Raw genomic sequence first — 17038 nt, 5'->3', positions numbered from 1 at the left:
TCTGCTTATATAAAATGATCCAGTAGATTAAACTGCAGTGGCCTTGTCTGCTGTGTGTGGGCTGCGCTCATCTCTCTGCCACTTGGCTTTGTGTGGAGAAAATGAATTTGAATTAGCGTCCAGTATTTTAACAACCTCTATATAGCCTCAGTTTGTTTAAGTGTTCATACAAAGATGTGCACATACAGTGTAATTAGTAATGTGTGAAATTGGACACTGAGTACAGGAGCAAAATCAATCCATGCCCATTTATTTTTGTTCATAATCTTTTTTTATTTAAATCTGTATTTATCTGCTTTTACTCTTAATTTCACATAAAACTGTGGTGCTAGGATGCAGTACACAGTGATAAATCAATGCAGAATGCAGCATCAAGTATAAACACCCCATAGTAAATTAACACCAATGAACAATTTACAAAGAACAAACAACACCCTGTTGTACATCCTCCTCCTCCTGTTCTTGTCATAAAGTCTGTAATGTCACATTCATTAGATTAGATGAAAGCTTTGTACAAAGATTTACCCTGACAGACAGGCTAAGAGATTAACAGATTGTTTGTAATGTTGTGCACACGTCTAAAATTAGCCTTTTTCATTGCTCACAGTGACTGAATCAAAAGCCCATAAAAAGCATCATTTTGAGAGAAAATTGTAAAACTGTCGGCTGCATTATAAAAAAACCACATTAACAAAACAAGAATGCCATATTTATTAATTTAAAATACTGATGAAATGAATTGCTTTCACTTTGCCAGTGGTAAGCTATTTAACACAATTTAAAACTATCTCTCATATTGATAGCCCTAACATAGTAGAAACAGCTGCTAATCTACTCATATTTTATCACAAATATTATACATCTCACAGTTTTGTTTGAACACACAAAAAGTCAGGTTTCTTGCTTCCGGTGCAAATTCATGTAAAAGGCAGCACAAAGAGACACTTCAGTCATGTTTCACCACTTGTTACAGTTAAAGGCAGAAGGTACTTGAACTCTTTTTTAACCTTGTTGAATCTGTAGCAATCTTTGTACTCTGTGATTGGTTGTTATGATTTTTACACCCCAAAATTATATTTCTGTCTATGTCAAGAGGCAAACATCCATTGTGTTCATACCCATTATTAGAGTCCATTATTCAGTGAGTGGCAGTATCCTGTAGTTCACAGTCATTAATGACTCATTTCATTAAGTGGCAGATTTATTACCTCATGAGCTGGAAGTGACTTGTCCATTTTTATCCATGATGTCACACTCTAACAGCTGACCTCATATACATCTGTGTCTGGCTTGTTGGTAATCTCCGGACACGAACCACATGCAGGGCAGACAGGTAGCTCTGGGCAGGATGGACAGGTCGGGCATCTTGGTCGTTTGAAGCTGAAGAGCAGACCACATCCTCCCAGCACCTGCAAACATGAACCCAACCATCCAAAGTACAGTGAGCCGCCAGGACGCAGGCTAAGGTGGGGGATCCTGGGGTTGCTCATCCCTTGACTTGGATCTATGATCCCCAGTCTTGTGAGGTTGTGGGTGTACACCCCTAATGCAGTTAGGCTCAGCAACCCAGCCATCACCACCAGGAGTCCCCCTGTAGCTGCTACGCCTCTCAGAGGTATATCTGTCCAGCAACGGACCCCGATACAGGCCAGAACAATACCAGTGCCACATAGGAACAAGGAGGTCAGGACCAAACCTTGTGCTAGGTGAACCCGAGGGTCTCTCTGGTAGGGACCTGCTACAGGCAAGCACTGCTTCAGCTCTAAGTGCTCCACCTGCAGGCAGCTTTCCCAAAGTCCATCTGTTTGCAGTAAGAGCAGAGCGTCCGCTGACCCAGACCTGACCCCCATCCCTTGACCTTTGATTCCAGATCGAAAGAGTAACCCCGGCCGTGTCATGCTTAGACGTGCCTGTCCCTCTCTCCACTGAGGGGTGATGGCAGCAGTGAAGACGAGGACTAATCCCAAAGGGGAAAAGACAATCCCCATGACCATGGATGCTGGAGTGTGCATTCTAAATGGTCTAACCTTGACTCTCTACCAAAACTCTCAAGGAATATAACTAATTTGAGTTTGGTAAAAATGAAGCAATGTGCTTTTCAATGTGGGTAAAAAAAACAGCGGCTGCTTCTTCTCCAGACAGGAATGCTGCCTCAGCGGTTGGGTGTTGTGAGACTACTCAGGACAATCTGGAAAAAAATAAACAACACAATTGTGATGAAGAAGAGGATAAAATCTTGTCTTTTGTTTCTCAAGTTGAAGAAAAACACTTCACAAATGTGTCCTATGACCAGACGCCAATTTAACAGGGTCACAAAAAAGGTCTAAATCAGCTGTTAGCAAAAGCAATGATCAGTACAATAATCAAAAAACTTAAAGCTCAACAGCTTAATAAAGAGAAGCTCATCCATTACCTTCTTCTCAAGACTCTCCTGTCTTTTAGCGGCAGACTCCTTAGTGAGGCAGCGCACGTCAGGTTGAAGTGATGGAAAGAAAGGATGAGATAATGTGAGAAACAACAAAGGTACGAAGTGAAGAAGAAACAAGTGCTCGAGCAGCAGCAGCAAAAAGCAGAAGGAGGTTTGGCTTCACTGCTCCAGTGCCGGACAGGAAAAGACTGAACAGTCGATACAGTGTCTGTTGCTAGGATACGACAACCTGGACAGCCTCAGTGTGACAGGGTGTGTGTGGCTTTATCACAAGACTCTATTCAAGACCTGATTGCTTTGTGTGAACACATTTTACTATACTTGAGTTCAGCTGTGGATGTGTGTGTGTGTGTGTGTGTGTGTGTGGCCTTGTAAACTTGTGGGAACCCAAAACCAAGAACCAACTAACAACTTGTCTTCCTCGTGAGGACTGGATGCTGGTGCCCACAAAGTAAAATGCTGAATTTTAGAGACACAATTTGGTTTAAAGAGTAAGGAGTAAGGTTAGGGTTATGTTAAGGTTTGGGTAAGTCTCCATGAAATTAATGCAAGACAGATTAAATCAAACTCTGTGTGTGTGTTGTTTTCTCAAAGCCTGATGACTGATGGCCAACTCTTTGAAAGAATTCACCTGACTTAGTAATTCTGTCAGGCCAGTGTCTGAATGCAGAGTGAGTCCAGCAACGGCGTCTTAGCTTGGACAAGGAACAAAAAAATGCCCACGGGGATGACATAACAACATAACGATGTGTGTGACTCGTGCAGATAGACACACAAACACAAATATCCACAACAGTAATTTGTCTTAATGTGAAAAAGACAAGATCATTTTCTAAGGCAGGTATACAAGAAGCTGCATATTAAAGTTTGCAGGACAATTTTCTCCCCCATGACTTTTCTTTTATATCATAATGATAATGATTTATTCCCAAAGCTACAAATTTGTAATAACATATGATTAAACCTTATTGGGAGGAACTATAGTATGAAAAGTAATCTAAAAGGAGCTGTATGTGGATGACTGCACTGTGGCATAGTGCAACTCAAAGTACTGGAGAGAATGTTCAACCTATACCATTGAATTTTGTATATTTTATTAAATTAATGCTGCAGTACTTCTTCTGAAAATGTCACTGGAGAACGGATGACATTTAATTTGAGAAATCTGACCAGTCAGCTGTATTAAAGGAATGAACATTTAATTTAAAAGAAATGAAAGACAACCGAGCAGGTTTAAGCCTACGCACTGACTAATATATACTAGAAAAAATAAAATATGTTAGAACATCCAAGACTAGACAAGAATAAATTACAAGAAAATTCACATTTCTATGTTGTGAGAATTAATGTACAGAAGATGGTCGATGCTGAACAGATGGAAAACAGTGAGGTTTATTTTTAAAACAAGTTCCTGTCATCAAGTGTCACCTGTGTCTAAGATTATACTCTGCCAGCATTGTGGATATGATTGAAAATATGCTAGTATTTCGTGTTCTGCTAGCAAAATGTTTGACTTTATTGACATGGCAGGAATAGAACAAAATGACAGACACAAGGATTAGAGAGCTGAAGCAGCTGTCAAGTCATTTTCCTCATTAGGTGTGAATGGAATGGGTTTGACAGCGTCTTACGAAATCGCACCTCATTCAAAGACTAAGGTGTTTGGTATGTTTTTGTACACATCAATCATCTGTTACTTTCGTTACAGTAGAAAAGATTCCTCAGTTGTGTTTTTAAATTACTGTAAGTAGATTTTTTTTTTTTAAGTTGAGCTGAAATTAGAGCTGCACTTATCAGACTACATGATGGATTTTTGCAGAGTCATTAAGAACATACAATAACAGGCATCTGCCAAATCCTTTTATTACTGCCTGCCACTGCTATGATCTAAATGCAATGAATTCATAAGATGCCGGATTTATTTTCCATGCTGAAATGATAAGACACAAGGAATGGGAACAGTAAAGAGACAAAAACACTGCTGAAGAGGCTAGTCATGAATTGCAAATGATTAACCCCATGTGGGTTATTAATAGCCAGATGCATTCTCTCACACAGGCAAACGCACGCAGACATAGTTCTATGAAGTCAAAGTCACTTACCATTCAGGTGGGGTTGTGTGTATCTCACTGCAGATGTCGGGATGCCTCCCTGCTCGTGTGTCAGTCGCTAACACATTTCTCCCTCTGGCAGCAGATGGTGCAATCGCCTCTTCGTTATTCTTGCTTGCTCTTCCTTTTCATCTCTCCCGGTTTCCACATTTATATTTGTCTCCCCACCTGCCTCCACTGTCTAATTTTCTGTCTTCATGTCCGTTTGTCCTTGTGCATGTGTGTGTCTCTTCTTCTGCTGCTTCTCCCTCTGTCTGCTTTCCTGCCTCTGTGTATAAGTGTGTGTATGTGTGTGTGTGTGCTTGCTGAAGGATGTCTGTGTTATATCTAGGGCTGAGTGCCTCCGTGCGTTTCCCCATCAGTGTCACCAAATAGGGAAAAGCTGAGATTTTATGCAAACACTTGTGTGGAGTCTATTTTGGGGCACACAGAGCTGCTAGAGCTGCTAGCAGCTGTGAATACAAATTTTCAATCTGCATGTGTAATAAATGAAAAACAATCTCAAAAACCTATTATGCATTTTCTTTATTTTCTTAAAAAAGGGGGGGAGCAAGACATGACTAACACAACCAGAATTGCCTGCCGTGGTATAATAATGAAATATAACAGGGATATATGTTTCCTTTGAAATGATGCATAACATATAAAGAAAGAAAAGTCCTACAACATTTTACACACACTCATACACATGCATACAATAAAAGCCACTGTCAGGCTGCTGGGTTTTGAGGGTTTGAACAGTTACCTGAAAAACTCTGTACTTACACCATACAGTCACGAAATGTCCACAGCATCGGGCTAAATGATGGCCAATACTAACTCTTGTGTGGTTATTTTTTTTGGTTGGAAATGTGTGACTTTAGATTCCAAATGCAACCCGGTGTCAGGCCATTTTAGTCGTGAAACTAACGACTAAGGAAGATACTTTTGACAGTGAAAACCATTATTAGAAGGTTGTGGGAGAGAAAACACACCCCTGGTAGAAGAAATGATGAGTACGTTGAAAGCAGCAAGAATAGCAACCTCTGAAAATATGCTCTGCACAAATCACGTACAGAACTCTGTAAAAAAACAATTGAAATACATAGCAGTTTGTAGAAAATGGACTGCAACATGCGCGTGGCTAGTTCATAAAACACTGTCATATTAAAAGTTATTTACATCATTTATGTACATTCTGTTCATTATAATTGCTATTAGGTTACAAAATTAAATTCAAATAACAAAATCCATAAGAACTGGGGCGAGTGGTATTTACAAAATAAAGGAACAGTTTGGTATCTGAAATTGCAGAAACTGTTGAGGTCCTTTTAGTCCGGTTCTCTTATTAGTTTCAGCGGCCCACAGCTTACATAGTCTCTGACTGGGCGATGCTTTTAGAGATGGTTTAAACTGGCAGCTGTGATTTTTTTCATCCTTCAGTTGAGCAGACAGCTGACATGTTTTCATACTTCAATAAGAGTGACCTGGAACTGACCGAGGACCACCTCTAACATCTCAATGAGGAAGGCCGACTGGTTGGTGTAGTGTTCAATGATGTTGTCGTCCATGTTGACAAAAATCCTGAAAAAAAAAAGACCAGCAACACTTAAAAGTTATCATGAGGGAAAATCTTTTAGTGGTGCCCATCAAGTGGGACAAAAGTGTATTCATTTGTTACAAGAATATTCATCTGCAAAACTAGGACATGCAAATTGGCTCTAAAATGTAATGTGCTCTACTTTTCATTTATATGACATAAACAACAGGTCACCAGTTTTCTTGTTTGGTTAAAACTTAACATACCATTTGTTTTAAGCTTCTCATGTAGATGTCCTGTATCAGTAGTGTTAGTAACTCAGGTCACTCTCTCCTCTACTAAAACCAACTAACCTTTATGTGTTTAAGGGCTTAGTGACTGAACTAACCACCGGCTCATGCATTCTGTCTGCAGGGACATGGCTGACTGAAGACCAGAGCGAAGGAGGAGAGAGGGAACTGCAGGGAGAATGTAACCCAACCAGTTAGCTTAGCTGCTCCCTCTGCTGTGATAGCTGCCAGGAAGCAGCAGAGAAGTCACCTGATGGTGTTTCAGCCTTCTTACTAGCACCTTATAAAATACCCTCTTGTGTCTTCTGTTATTAGTCTATGAGGTGACCCAGACTATCACCAGTGTAACAGCTTTGGACCAAGTATCTTTTGAAGTAAAAGGAACTATACAGAAACTCTGCTTATGAGACGTGTGTTTTCAAAGCCAGGAAACACTCCCTACCATTAATCATCAAATTACCATATGATATGTGATATAAATTAAACACAGTGAGGTTCTTTTTTAAACAGAGCACCTAAATTCAGTGGAGGAAAAACACACCTCTTACAAAGTCAACATCTGACCTTTTTTCACTGTTGAGCTGATATAAATGTGACAGTTCCAAACCTGATGGACAACCTTCAACTTGTAACTGGAAACTTCGGAAAACCTTTATCCACATATCTCTTTCAACACTACAGAACTTCCTGATGTTCCAATGAGATTATGAAAACATAAATAAATACAACAAACACCCATGATTCATCTGCAGGACTTTTTGAAATCTTTTCATCCTCCCTCTCAATCACCTGTCTTTTGTTTTGGAGGAACTGCAATTAGTACATTCCAGGAGGCTGAGCCAACTACCTTACCAGCCCGGTCTGTCAACATGAGCTTCTTGAAAGGAGGATGAGACTAAAGCCACAAGCTAAACCCTGAATCTATTCCATGACTGTCTGTGTGAGATGCACACCTTTAATCTACCTTGTGTGTTAGCCAGTGTAAAGACACAACAAGAAACTCACCCTCTCTTGCATTTTTTGTAGATTTTCCCAATGGTGTCTTTTTGCATACTGTACTTTTCTGAAATCTGAGGAACGAAAGACATATGAGACAACAGTTAGCACAGTCTCTCGTCTAAAGAAGACATGAAAAATAACAAATAGTATAGATAATGCTATGTGAGCATGAAGAATGTGATTGCTAGAAGGTAACAACAAAACCTCAAAAATCAGGTCAGATTCCTTCAGTATGACACTTAATCATGTGACACTTACAGCTTCTCGGAGGCCTGACAGCGTTGGCGTGCTGAGCATGAGTGCATCAAATACTTCTTCTGCACTCGTCCGCACGTACAGCAAAACTTTTAAAAGTGAGAAAAGAAGAAATGCTTCAGAATCAAACAAGTACAAAAGCTTATGAGCTAACTTTGAGTTTTCTATCTACCTTTCTGTGGGTCTTCTCTGCGAGCTTGCTTGCTGGGTGGAGAGCTGTTTTGGTCTCTTTCTGGATACATCCTCTTCAGAGAACTCCTGGCAAGACCACAAACATTCCTATTAGACCGAAGTGGCCATGTGCGTCTATTTAAACGTAAGTGATTGTGATAAACCGTTCAGATTGCCTTGTGTTTACTATCTATGCCTACCTTTCGATGTCATCCATGGACTAGAGAGACAGAGAGAAACAAAGAGGAGACCAGAGATCTGATTAGACACAACTCCACTGATAAAAGCAATGCTTCATGTCCCCCTTCCCACCACTGTCTGTGCATCACACCTTCAAAATGGATAGTTATTATTATGTTAAGGCAGCATTTCTCATAACCCCTAACAGAATGTGGGCACAGATCAGACTTTTATCATTCTGGCCAATCAAAGACATTTTCTGCCTGAGACATTCGGTAAAAACTGTAGAGCTTTGGGTTATTAAGTCATTTTGTAACTGCTGGTGTCTTATTTTGCATATTCTTAATCACTTACTAAACTGCAATGCTGTTGTCTAACATAACAGTATCAACAGTTTTTTTTAATCACCTGATGCCTGTTTGCGTCTATATGCATTTTATTTCTCACACACATCCCCCTACACTCCATAGTGTGGGAAAGCCGGCCTGTCTGAACAGTACACTCACCTCACTGTTTTTGTAAGTACATGTGAGTGAAAGAAACAGAGAACATGAGGGTGGCGCATACTGTATGTCATGTGTCTGTGCTGTTACACACCAGGTGTGCATGTGTGTTTTCATGAAAGCCCCCATAGCTTAATCTCAGTGTCAGCACTGGTAGCGGCTTGTACTTGCGCCTGGTTTCGACTCCAATTAGCTCATCTCAGGTTAGTGTTTTGTCTCACTTTCACTGACATGATCCCCTCCCCTCATCCCAGCCCACTTTTCCCACCACATACTTTCCCACAGTTTTTTTCCTCGGCTGTCTCGTGCCTTCCCTATTGCCTGGAGGGATACGGAGGTCGGGCACATGATTCATTCAAAACAGAGTCAGAGGAGAGGGGAGGAAAGGGTGGCAAAAAGATGCTGGTAATATATAGTGGAGGGGAGACCTACCACACGCTGTAAGCTGGAGAGGTGTGTTTCTGGAATAAACAAAACTGGTTGGGTGACATGGTCATCCAGGGTCTGGAAGTAGGTACAATCACTGCCCATGGAGCTGGTCACTAAAGATTTGCTGGCTGAAAATAAAGCAGGAAGGTGAATGAAGTTAGAATACACTTTTGTGGATACTTTAATTACCTTTAAAGGTGTTTATTTGTAACACTTACTGTTGACATCACTAATGTTCTTCCCCCTCCTCTTGGTTCTCTTCCTCTCCTCATCACGCATCTTCCTCTCTGCACCCTGAGTACAGCACACACACACACACACACATTTGCATAGTTACAACAATGACTTTAAATCTCATGGGTGCAGAGTTGGATTGCATGTTAAAACGATGAACAAAGTAAGAGGACATTAAGGACTTACCTTATCACAGAAAATCTTGACCTGGCAAGCAGCCCTGTGTATTAGCTTGTTGGTTACTGAGTCATAAGTGTCAATCTGCAGGTTTAGAGGCAGGCCTTTCACTCCCTTCTGAGAAGAGAAGTCTGTGCTCAGGGAGTTGATGCCAATGTACACCTGGAGAATAAGAAAAGAAGGTATTTTAAGTGCATCACATTGGCACCAGTTTTTTTTTAACCAGTGACATGGTTTGTTTATTCCTGTATTCTTAGTAGAGCAGATCTTAGAGGCACAGGCCACTGAAAACAAAATAGGAAGTAGGTGACATTCACAACATGAGCAAGGTTTCATATAAAAATAGATCATGCTTGTTGGTTTAAGAACACCTGCTGTTTTTTTGTAATTTATTTATTTCACTGCCTTCCTTCTCTTTTTATTTTATTTTTTTACCATTAAAGCACAATCTTATGCATCTCTATTCTCTCCTTATTCCTCTTATTTTCTGTGTATGGTTCCCTTTCTTCCTGCTTCCAGCAGGTTTGGTGACCCCACCCTGGAGCCTTTGGGCCATGGAGAAGCTCAGATAAGCTGTCGTGGCTCTTGCTTGATGCGATGACAGGAGCCTCAGGGCCAAACACATATCTGGGATTCCTACCCTCCTTCCTCAGCCGCTCCTTCTCTCTCCACCTCCCCTTTTTAACTTTCCTCTCTTTTCCTCTAAATCGTCCACCTGTTCTGTTTCTTCTCGAGAAGTGGCCTTAAAGAGCTATGTTTATTAAAACATACTAATGCATTCTTCCTTGACAGTGAGGTGTGTTTACCTTGGCTTCTTCACTGGGGTTCCACATAAAGGAGAGAGCGTTGAAGGCCACTTCCTCTATGTTGCTAATGCCACTGAACACTTCTTTATAGTCCGCTATAAAAAACAGATAGATAGATTTTTTAATCGTATGCATAAAATTCTCAGGTTTCTAATTAGATAAGAATGATGCCTTAATTCTCATGCCAGAAACTGAGATGAGAACATTTTTCACATTTATGCCCTCGTGTATTTTCGTGTGTGAAGAACGTACCGATGTCGATGACCCTCTGTTTGACAGTCGGCTGGCGCGCATGCCAGTGGTTCCAGAAGCGGAGCTGCATTTCTGGGCTCTTGTCATTCTCAAACACAGCCATTACTAATGTCTGCAGTGGAGAAAGAAAAGTGACACAGACAGAGAATTAGGGACATTTGTCTGGCTGAATGTAACCCTTTACACCTGCCTACATTTCCAAGACCATGACCAACTCTCAATGAAAAGCCACCACATTTCATTCATCACACCAGATTCCCCTTTTCTCTTCACATTGTCATCAGTTATTTGCAGTAAGCTGATGTGTGTTTGAGTATTTTCTTAGGCTCTAATTCAACTGACAAAGAAAAGGGTTGTCACCTGTGTTGTTAAACTAGACCATACTTTCCCACCCTCTTTGTTCAGCCCCCGCCACTCTACCCTTCTCTCTCATAATGCCAGATCACACAAATGGAGCAGAGCTGAAGCCTGCTGCACTCCGGCCCCATTACATCACCAGTAGAAATAAATTATACAGGGCAGTACACTGTCATTTTAATGGTACCACCCCATTGTACAAGCTGTCAGCAGGGTATTTGTCACAGAGGAGCTGGCTCCAAGGGAGGGACAAATATTTGGGAAGGGTTGGCTTGATGGCACGCAAAGAATTTATTTACTTGAAAAAAAACTCTGAAAACTAAAAAAACAAAACAAAACAAAACTGAAAACTGAAAAATCTGAAGAAGTGACAGGAAAGATACCACAATAGTTATTTTTTTTTTTTTACACCACATTCATTCATTGTCTACTGCTTAGTCCCCGAACGGGGTAACAAGGGGGGCAATTCCGGCCGGCGATCGGGCGAAGGCGGGGTACACCCTGGACAGGTCGTCAATCCATCGCAGTTTACACAACATACACACAGAAAAACAACTCTAGAGAATAATTCAGAACAAAAGCAAAAGTTGCGTGCTTTCTGATGCGTCACTATGACTCACCTTGACTTTGGTGGTAGTAAGGCAGGTGCTGCTATCCACTCCCTGTAGAGTGATGGGGTAGAACTGGCCCTTATTCAGGTAGACCATGGGCAGTTCACTGAACTTGTAAGGAGAAGCAGAGGGAGCTCCCAGAGAGAACTGGAACTCACTCCTGAATCTTTCTGGTGGGGAGTCACTGTAGGAGCCTGAGTAAACAGGGCTGGACTGATCCTCAGGGAAGGGGTCACTGTAGTGAAGAGGCTGACATCCACACAAAATTATGTATTAATAAAGGACGGGGGAGAGACACAGAGACAGGCTAGTTGCACAGGAAACAGGGCTCAGTATTTAGATAATGACAGCCTACTTACCTCAGTGCTGGGATCAGAGAAGGCACTGGTTTCTGGCCACTTCTGCAGCAAAGAGTCAAAGATAATGTTGAGGTCCTGCTTATCATAAGTGTCAGCAACCACGCTGGTCAGGGTGGTGTAGGTGTCCGAGGTGGTGGGAACAGGGATGGTGTTCTGCTTGGATTCCAAAGCTTCCTGAGGATGGCTAGTTGGAATGTTCATGACGTTGGCGGACGCCTCCAATGAACCAAGCTGAATGGTGTTGTTTGGAATCCTGGGGAGGTGGGGAAAAGATGAAAAAGAGGAAGTAGGAAGGAAAGAGGAAGCAGATTAATTACAATAACAAAGCCAACAGACTTTTGGGAGGTCAGGATGACACAAATCACCTTAAAGCGACTACAGGAGTGTGTAGCTTATGCAAACAAACAACAGTCAGTAAAAGCACCTTTTGTGTCTCGACTCAGCACACTCAGCGACTGCAAGGCGAGCTCACAGAAAGACGGGGGTTAAGGTTTGGGCGGGAACTATTTGTCACTTAATCCAGCTTTTTGCTTCTGTGTTTGAGTTTCTCTGTTAAAACTATTTGGGGGGACAACACTGTGCTCTAACAATGGCCATTTCTCACCCACATAACAAGCAGTAGGAATAAGGAGCTCAGCAAAGACAGAGTGAGGAAAAACAACCATCTGTTCACCTGTTGTGAAAGTCTTTAAGTAAAGCAGAGCTGATGATACAGAGAGGAGAGATGGAAGACCTCTTATTGTGTTTGACCTAAGTATTACACACTCACATGTTTATGGCCTTCCAAAGCCCTGCCTTTCTCTTTTTCTGTTACTAACACTCTCACTAATAAATTCAATTCAGTGATAACAACAGATGGGATAGAAATAAAAGGAAAACCTAATATCTGAATCATGCAGCTGCACCCAGAAATAATTTAAAATATATGATTTAGCAATGTGAAGACTGATACATATGGAGTCATATCATAACTTGTACTGTAGGCGAACTGCTGGATTTGGTCTGAGCACTTACCTTTCTGTTGATTTGCAGGCACTGGCACCGCGGTTACCGGCAGCAATCTTCTGCTCCTTCTGATTCTGGAAAAATAAAATCAGAATTGGTCAAAATGGCTCGTATCAATAAAATATACTTTGCTTAGTTTCAAATTTTACATTAGCAACCTTGCACTTTTCGTAAAGCATGGTTAGGGCTACCAGGTCGTCTCCTGGGTGGAATCTAGGTTTGGGGTTGTTCGGCTCAGGAACAGGGCTCTCCAGGTAGGGCCAGGAGTCCATGATGTGGTTCGTATAACGGTTATTACAGTTGAAGTTTTCACACTGAAAGAACAGTCCCAGAGTCCTACAGGGAGAAGAAACAAATGGTGAGTCACTGATTATATTGAGAGTTTGATTAATGAATCAAAACATGCACAAAAAAATGACAGAAATGTAAAATTATCCAGTGTTTCAACAGGGGAGGACAAAATGTGTTCAGGTGTGTTTGTGTATTTGACAAACAGTGATTGACAGAGGGAGAATAAGCTGCAGTGTAGCAGCTGTACCTGAGCCTTGGAGCACTGCACATACTTGCCCCTGAGCAAGAAGAGTTTCGATTGCAAAACCACAAAGCTGAGTAACATCCCTCAAAATCAGTTGTGTCAAAAATGGTTAAAAAGCCAGAGGCCACCCACCAATGCACATGCACACACTCATCTAATATTTAGTGGTTTCCAGTGTTGTGAAAGGAAAGCAAACTCCATTCCCAAATCGAGTACAAACTCTATTATTTATATAGGTCTCAAACAAGATTTTTTTAGTAAGTAAATAGAAACCCACAACCTTTGCAGGGGTGAGCTGTGGTTTTCATGCTACTTATATAAAAACAAACAATTAAAGCCTGGGATTTTAAGGATTGGGTTTGTTTAGAGAGACCTGCAGTGACATTAGATTGTAAATATCCTGCCTACCAAATAAGCCTTTGGATAATAAATCAAATTCCCCTTTGGAATTTGCCTGAAGTAGATAATGAACAAGTAACTTCAGCTTACTCTTGATAAACCACTAATTAAATGTGCTGACAGGAGGAGAACCAAACCTGAAAGAGAAATGTAAGGATTTCTCATAAGGATTAATGAGTAATGCAATTTAAAACAAGTATAGTGAGGAAAAACTGCAGATTTTAACTATAATCTTTGTGCATCTATTTTTTTAAAAACAGTTCAGCTTAATTAAAAACCTAAAACACCTACTCAGATGCACCTGTTACTCTCTTTTTCTCACGTTCAGCAGCCTCAGAAAAAAAAACTGAACACAATGAAACTCCATTAATTACTGTCCATAAAACCACCCAATGCAGATGTTATTACACAGAGGCAGAGAGAGGGTCTAGGGTTTCACCATCATGTAATTCAGGGCATTGCACCCTGTCATTGCCCCCTGTCTCTGTTCAATACCTCAAGAGGAGATTATTTCCTGGTGTCCTTTTGTTCACTGTGGCCCCTAGGTGAGTGAAAATACAAACTGAAACGTACCCGCTACCACCAGAGACTCAAAATTGTATGTCTATGTGTGCGAGTGTTGAAATTATCCATATCATTTCCCCCCACAAAAAACACCTCTTTTTTGAAACTTCAGTCTTTCACATGGTGGTCTCATTGCAACTTACAAGAAGGTGGGGTTCTGTCCTCCAGACTGGAATCTACATGAGCTATTTACTGTGTTGCACCAAGCCCATACCAAAATGTTTTTAAGTTAAGAACAAAAAGCCTACTTGGGTAAACATGAAGCACAAATTTTAAGCAACAACAATAAAAAATATATCCTCACAGAACTTACTCAGTCTCTTTGGTCATGTCTCCAGTCCAAGTCAGCCGGAATAGGTTCCTTTAATTTCAGTTCTTCGCCGTTTTTATGTGTTTCTCTTTCGGCAACAGTCTAACAAAGAAGTGCAGTGACAGATGAGTCAAATGTTGTGATTCCCTCTGAAGGAGGCACAGATTTATTTAATGCCAGCACAGTTTCCCCTCTGTCCTCTGATTGGCCGAGAGCTCTGAAACAGGTGTCTGATAGGACAGGTGTAAAATTATTAACTCTTCCAAGGCTGGAGAGAAAGAGGTTTGCATATGTATGAGCGTGTGCAGCAAAGAGACACATTTGCAAGACAATCCAAGAAACAAGTGTTTTGAATCTTGTTATTGCTCTGGATAAAAGAGTGAGACTGGGGATCCCAGAGGTGTGAGATGTTTCATAATGAGGGGAGAGGTCCAGAACTCAGCTTTAACATGCTAAAAGCTTTTCAGTATCTTTTCTCACTCTCCACCATTTCCATTGCATAAATAGGTTTTGGTTTCTTTCTTTTCTGGGGATCATAGATGCATTACCATTGTGCTCAAAACTACTGAGAGGAGGCAGGATTAAGGGGAGCTCATTTATTTAAAAAGATTGGAGTTTTCAGCCAAATTAAAGTGAAAATTACACATTGGAATTTAAAAACAATAACATGAAGTTATAAGGTCAAAATAGTGCAGCCAGTGTTGCAGCAATACTTTAACTGTTACACAGCAACATAGGCACCTTCTTAATAAACATTATACCCTCTAATTCTATTGCAGACAAATACATAATTATATGGTGAAAAAACAAAAAAATGTCATAATTATTTTTACATTTTGATTGTTTTACATACAAACCATTACCCAATTTTATTAAACGTCAACTGTGATCATTTGCTTAAGTAAAAGCATCATGTAAAATATTGGACTCAATCCGAAATTAAATAAAACTACAAAAAAGGAAATATTATTCTCACAGTACTAAAGTATTAATAATACTCTTATGCAGAATGTTTTTTTTGTAGAGATTTATACTGTATTATCACATATATCACATTTATTTATTTATTGTATTATTGTTGTTATTGACAAAATGAAACGTAAAGGAAGTATCAAGTGTCACAATTTGATGAAGCTACAGCAAATCACTACTTTATATAGTGATCAGCATAAAAAACACATTTTATAAGATGACATTTGAAAAAGTAACTACAGCTATCATGCACACCGTGTGTAGTAAATTTACAGTGCAATATTTGCATCTAGAAGATAATTAAGTAAACGTTTAAAGTAACATAAAATGGAAAAACCTGAGTAAATACACTTTCTACTGCTGGACTGTTATTATACAAGTAATGATAAAAATGATACAGATTCTTATTTAACTCCTTCTGGCAAAATATTTTGAATGCATAACGCACATTTGCTCTGACCAAATGTACACTTTTTACTTTGCATATGGAAGTGGGATACACTGTACTTCAGGTGATGGTTTGTGGAAATGATTGGAGACATGCTTCTGCCAATCATGACAAGATGTTCACTCACAATGACTTAACAGAAAAACACACATACTTCCTAACAAGTAAAGCCAAAGCTTGGTTTTTCTCTGTACCCAGGAATCCGTGTCAGGAAGATATATTATCTTCCACCCACCAACACACAAACACACACACATTTCAATTTGCATGTGTATAAGTGTGTGTGTGCGCACGCACCTCTTGCAGCTAGCGCCTGAGGGTATCTGGCGTGGTAACACACAAGGGTGCGTGCTGTGCAGCTTGCCCACACACTTAAACACACCCTCTCAGAATAACGCACCCATATACGCAGAACTCCGAGGGCAAATTGGCACCAACTCAAAAAAAAAGAACAGAAAACTAATGCACGACACACCTTCATTAGTCTGCACTGTAAGTCCTGAATGCGCATCTACACAAGTGGAATTAATTACAGTCATTCCAGTAAAAGCTCCCACAGTGTTCTAAATATGGCTGACAAAAATCTGTTTGTTTCTATGGCCCACTTCCCCAGTTTGTACACATAACAAATATATAACAAATGCTATCTCAGATCTCTCAGATTTAATCAATTGTATGACCAGAAGAAAAGGGACAGAGGATGGAAGTAACATGGATGTGCGTCTTTTCTACACAGCAGTGAGCCTCTCACTTTTCAGTAGCTTGTTGAGGGTGTGAACAGTTTCACTTGCCTGTGGTTTCTTTCTCTCTCATCCTAATGTTCATGGACTTTCTCTGTCCTTCATTAGTACTGAAATTACCATATCAAAATGTTTAGCTCTTTTAGCCTCACACCAGTCTCTTCGGTCTCTTTCACTCTCTTTCTCTCTTTGTCTTCAGTCATATCCTACAAAGCCCTGATGCAAACATCTAAAAACATCTCTGATATATCAACACAATTTTATATCCTAAAAATAATATGCTCTACAGTGTGCATTCAAGCACAATAAATTATTGATCATTATCAAGCTCTACATGTATGTTTAGATATACAATGGCTCTGAAGAAATACACATACATACACA

The 17038-nt window shown here is 40.4% G+C and overlaps 2 protein-coding genes across 2 annotated transcripts; both read right to left on the bottom strand.

The window, feature by feature from the left end:
- Positions 1-263: 263 nt before the first annotated feature.
- cldn23l (claudin 23-like) lies at positions 264-4825 on the bottom strand. Its single transcript, XM_020590782.1, has 3 exons — positions 4531-4825; positions 2414-2452; positions 264-2188 (listed from the first exon to the last, which is right to left on the bottom strand). The coding sequence occupies exon 3, from the start codon at positions 2010-2012 to the stop codon at positions 1257-1259; it is 756 nt and encodes a 251-aa protein (XP_020446438.1). The 5' UTR covers positions 2013-2188; positions 2414-2452; positions 4531-4825; the 3' UTR covers positions 264-1256.
- A 930-nt stretch (positions 4826-5755) lies between these two features.
- grhl3 (grainyhead-like transcription factor 3) lies at positions 5756-14574 on the bottom strand. The gene is made up of 15 exons (XM_020590969.1): positions 14498-14574; positions 12845-13022; positions 12696-12760; positions 11682-11934; positions 11332-11571; positions 10355-10466; positions 10103-10197; positions 9306-9458; positions 9104-9179; positions 8889-9013; positions 7974-7993; positions 7775-7860; positions 7606-7691; positions 7354-7418; positions 5756-6102 (listed from the first exon to the last, which is right to left on the bottom strand). Exons 1-15 carry the CDS (start codon positions 14512-14514, stop codon positions 5985-5987), a joined length of 1689 nt encoding a protein of 562 aa, XP_020446625.1. The 5' UTR covers positions 14515-14574; the 3' UTR covers positions 5756-5984.
- Between the last annotated feature and the right edge of the window lie 2464 nt (positions 14575-17038).

This window comes from Monopterus albus, unplaced genomic scaffold, assembly GCF_001952655.1.
Source record: "Monopterus albus unplaced genomic scaffold, M_albus_1.0 scaffold13.1, whole genome shotgun sequence".
NCBI classification, from domain to species: domain Eukaryota; kingdom Metazoa; phylum Chordata; class Actinopteri; order Synbranchiformes; family Synbranchidae; genus Monopterus; species Monopterus albus.
This window is presented reverse-complemented; position numbering and strand designations above follow the sequence as displayed.

Excerpts from the sequence above, each read along its gene's own strand:
- cldn23l (XM_020590782.1), bottom strand. The coding sequence starts at position 2,012 with ATGCACACTCCAGCATCCATGGTCATGGGGATTGTCTTTTCCCCTTTG.
- grhl3 (XM_020590969.1), bottom strand. Across the intron at positions 10,467-11,331 it reads TTACTACCACCAAAGTCAAG|ACATTAGTAATGGCTGTGTT; the intron begins GTGAGTCATAGT and ends TCTCCACTGCAG. Across the intron at positions 6,103-7,353 it reads TACAAAAAATGCAAGAGAGG|GATTTTTGTCAACATGGACG; the intron begins GTGAGTTTCTTG and ends TTTTTTTTTCAG.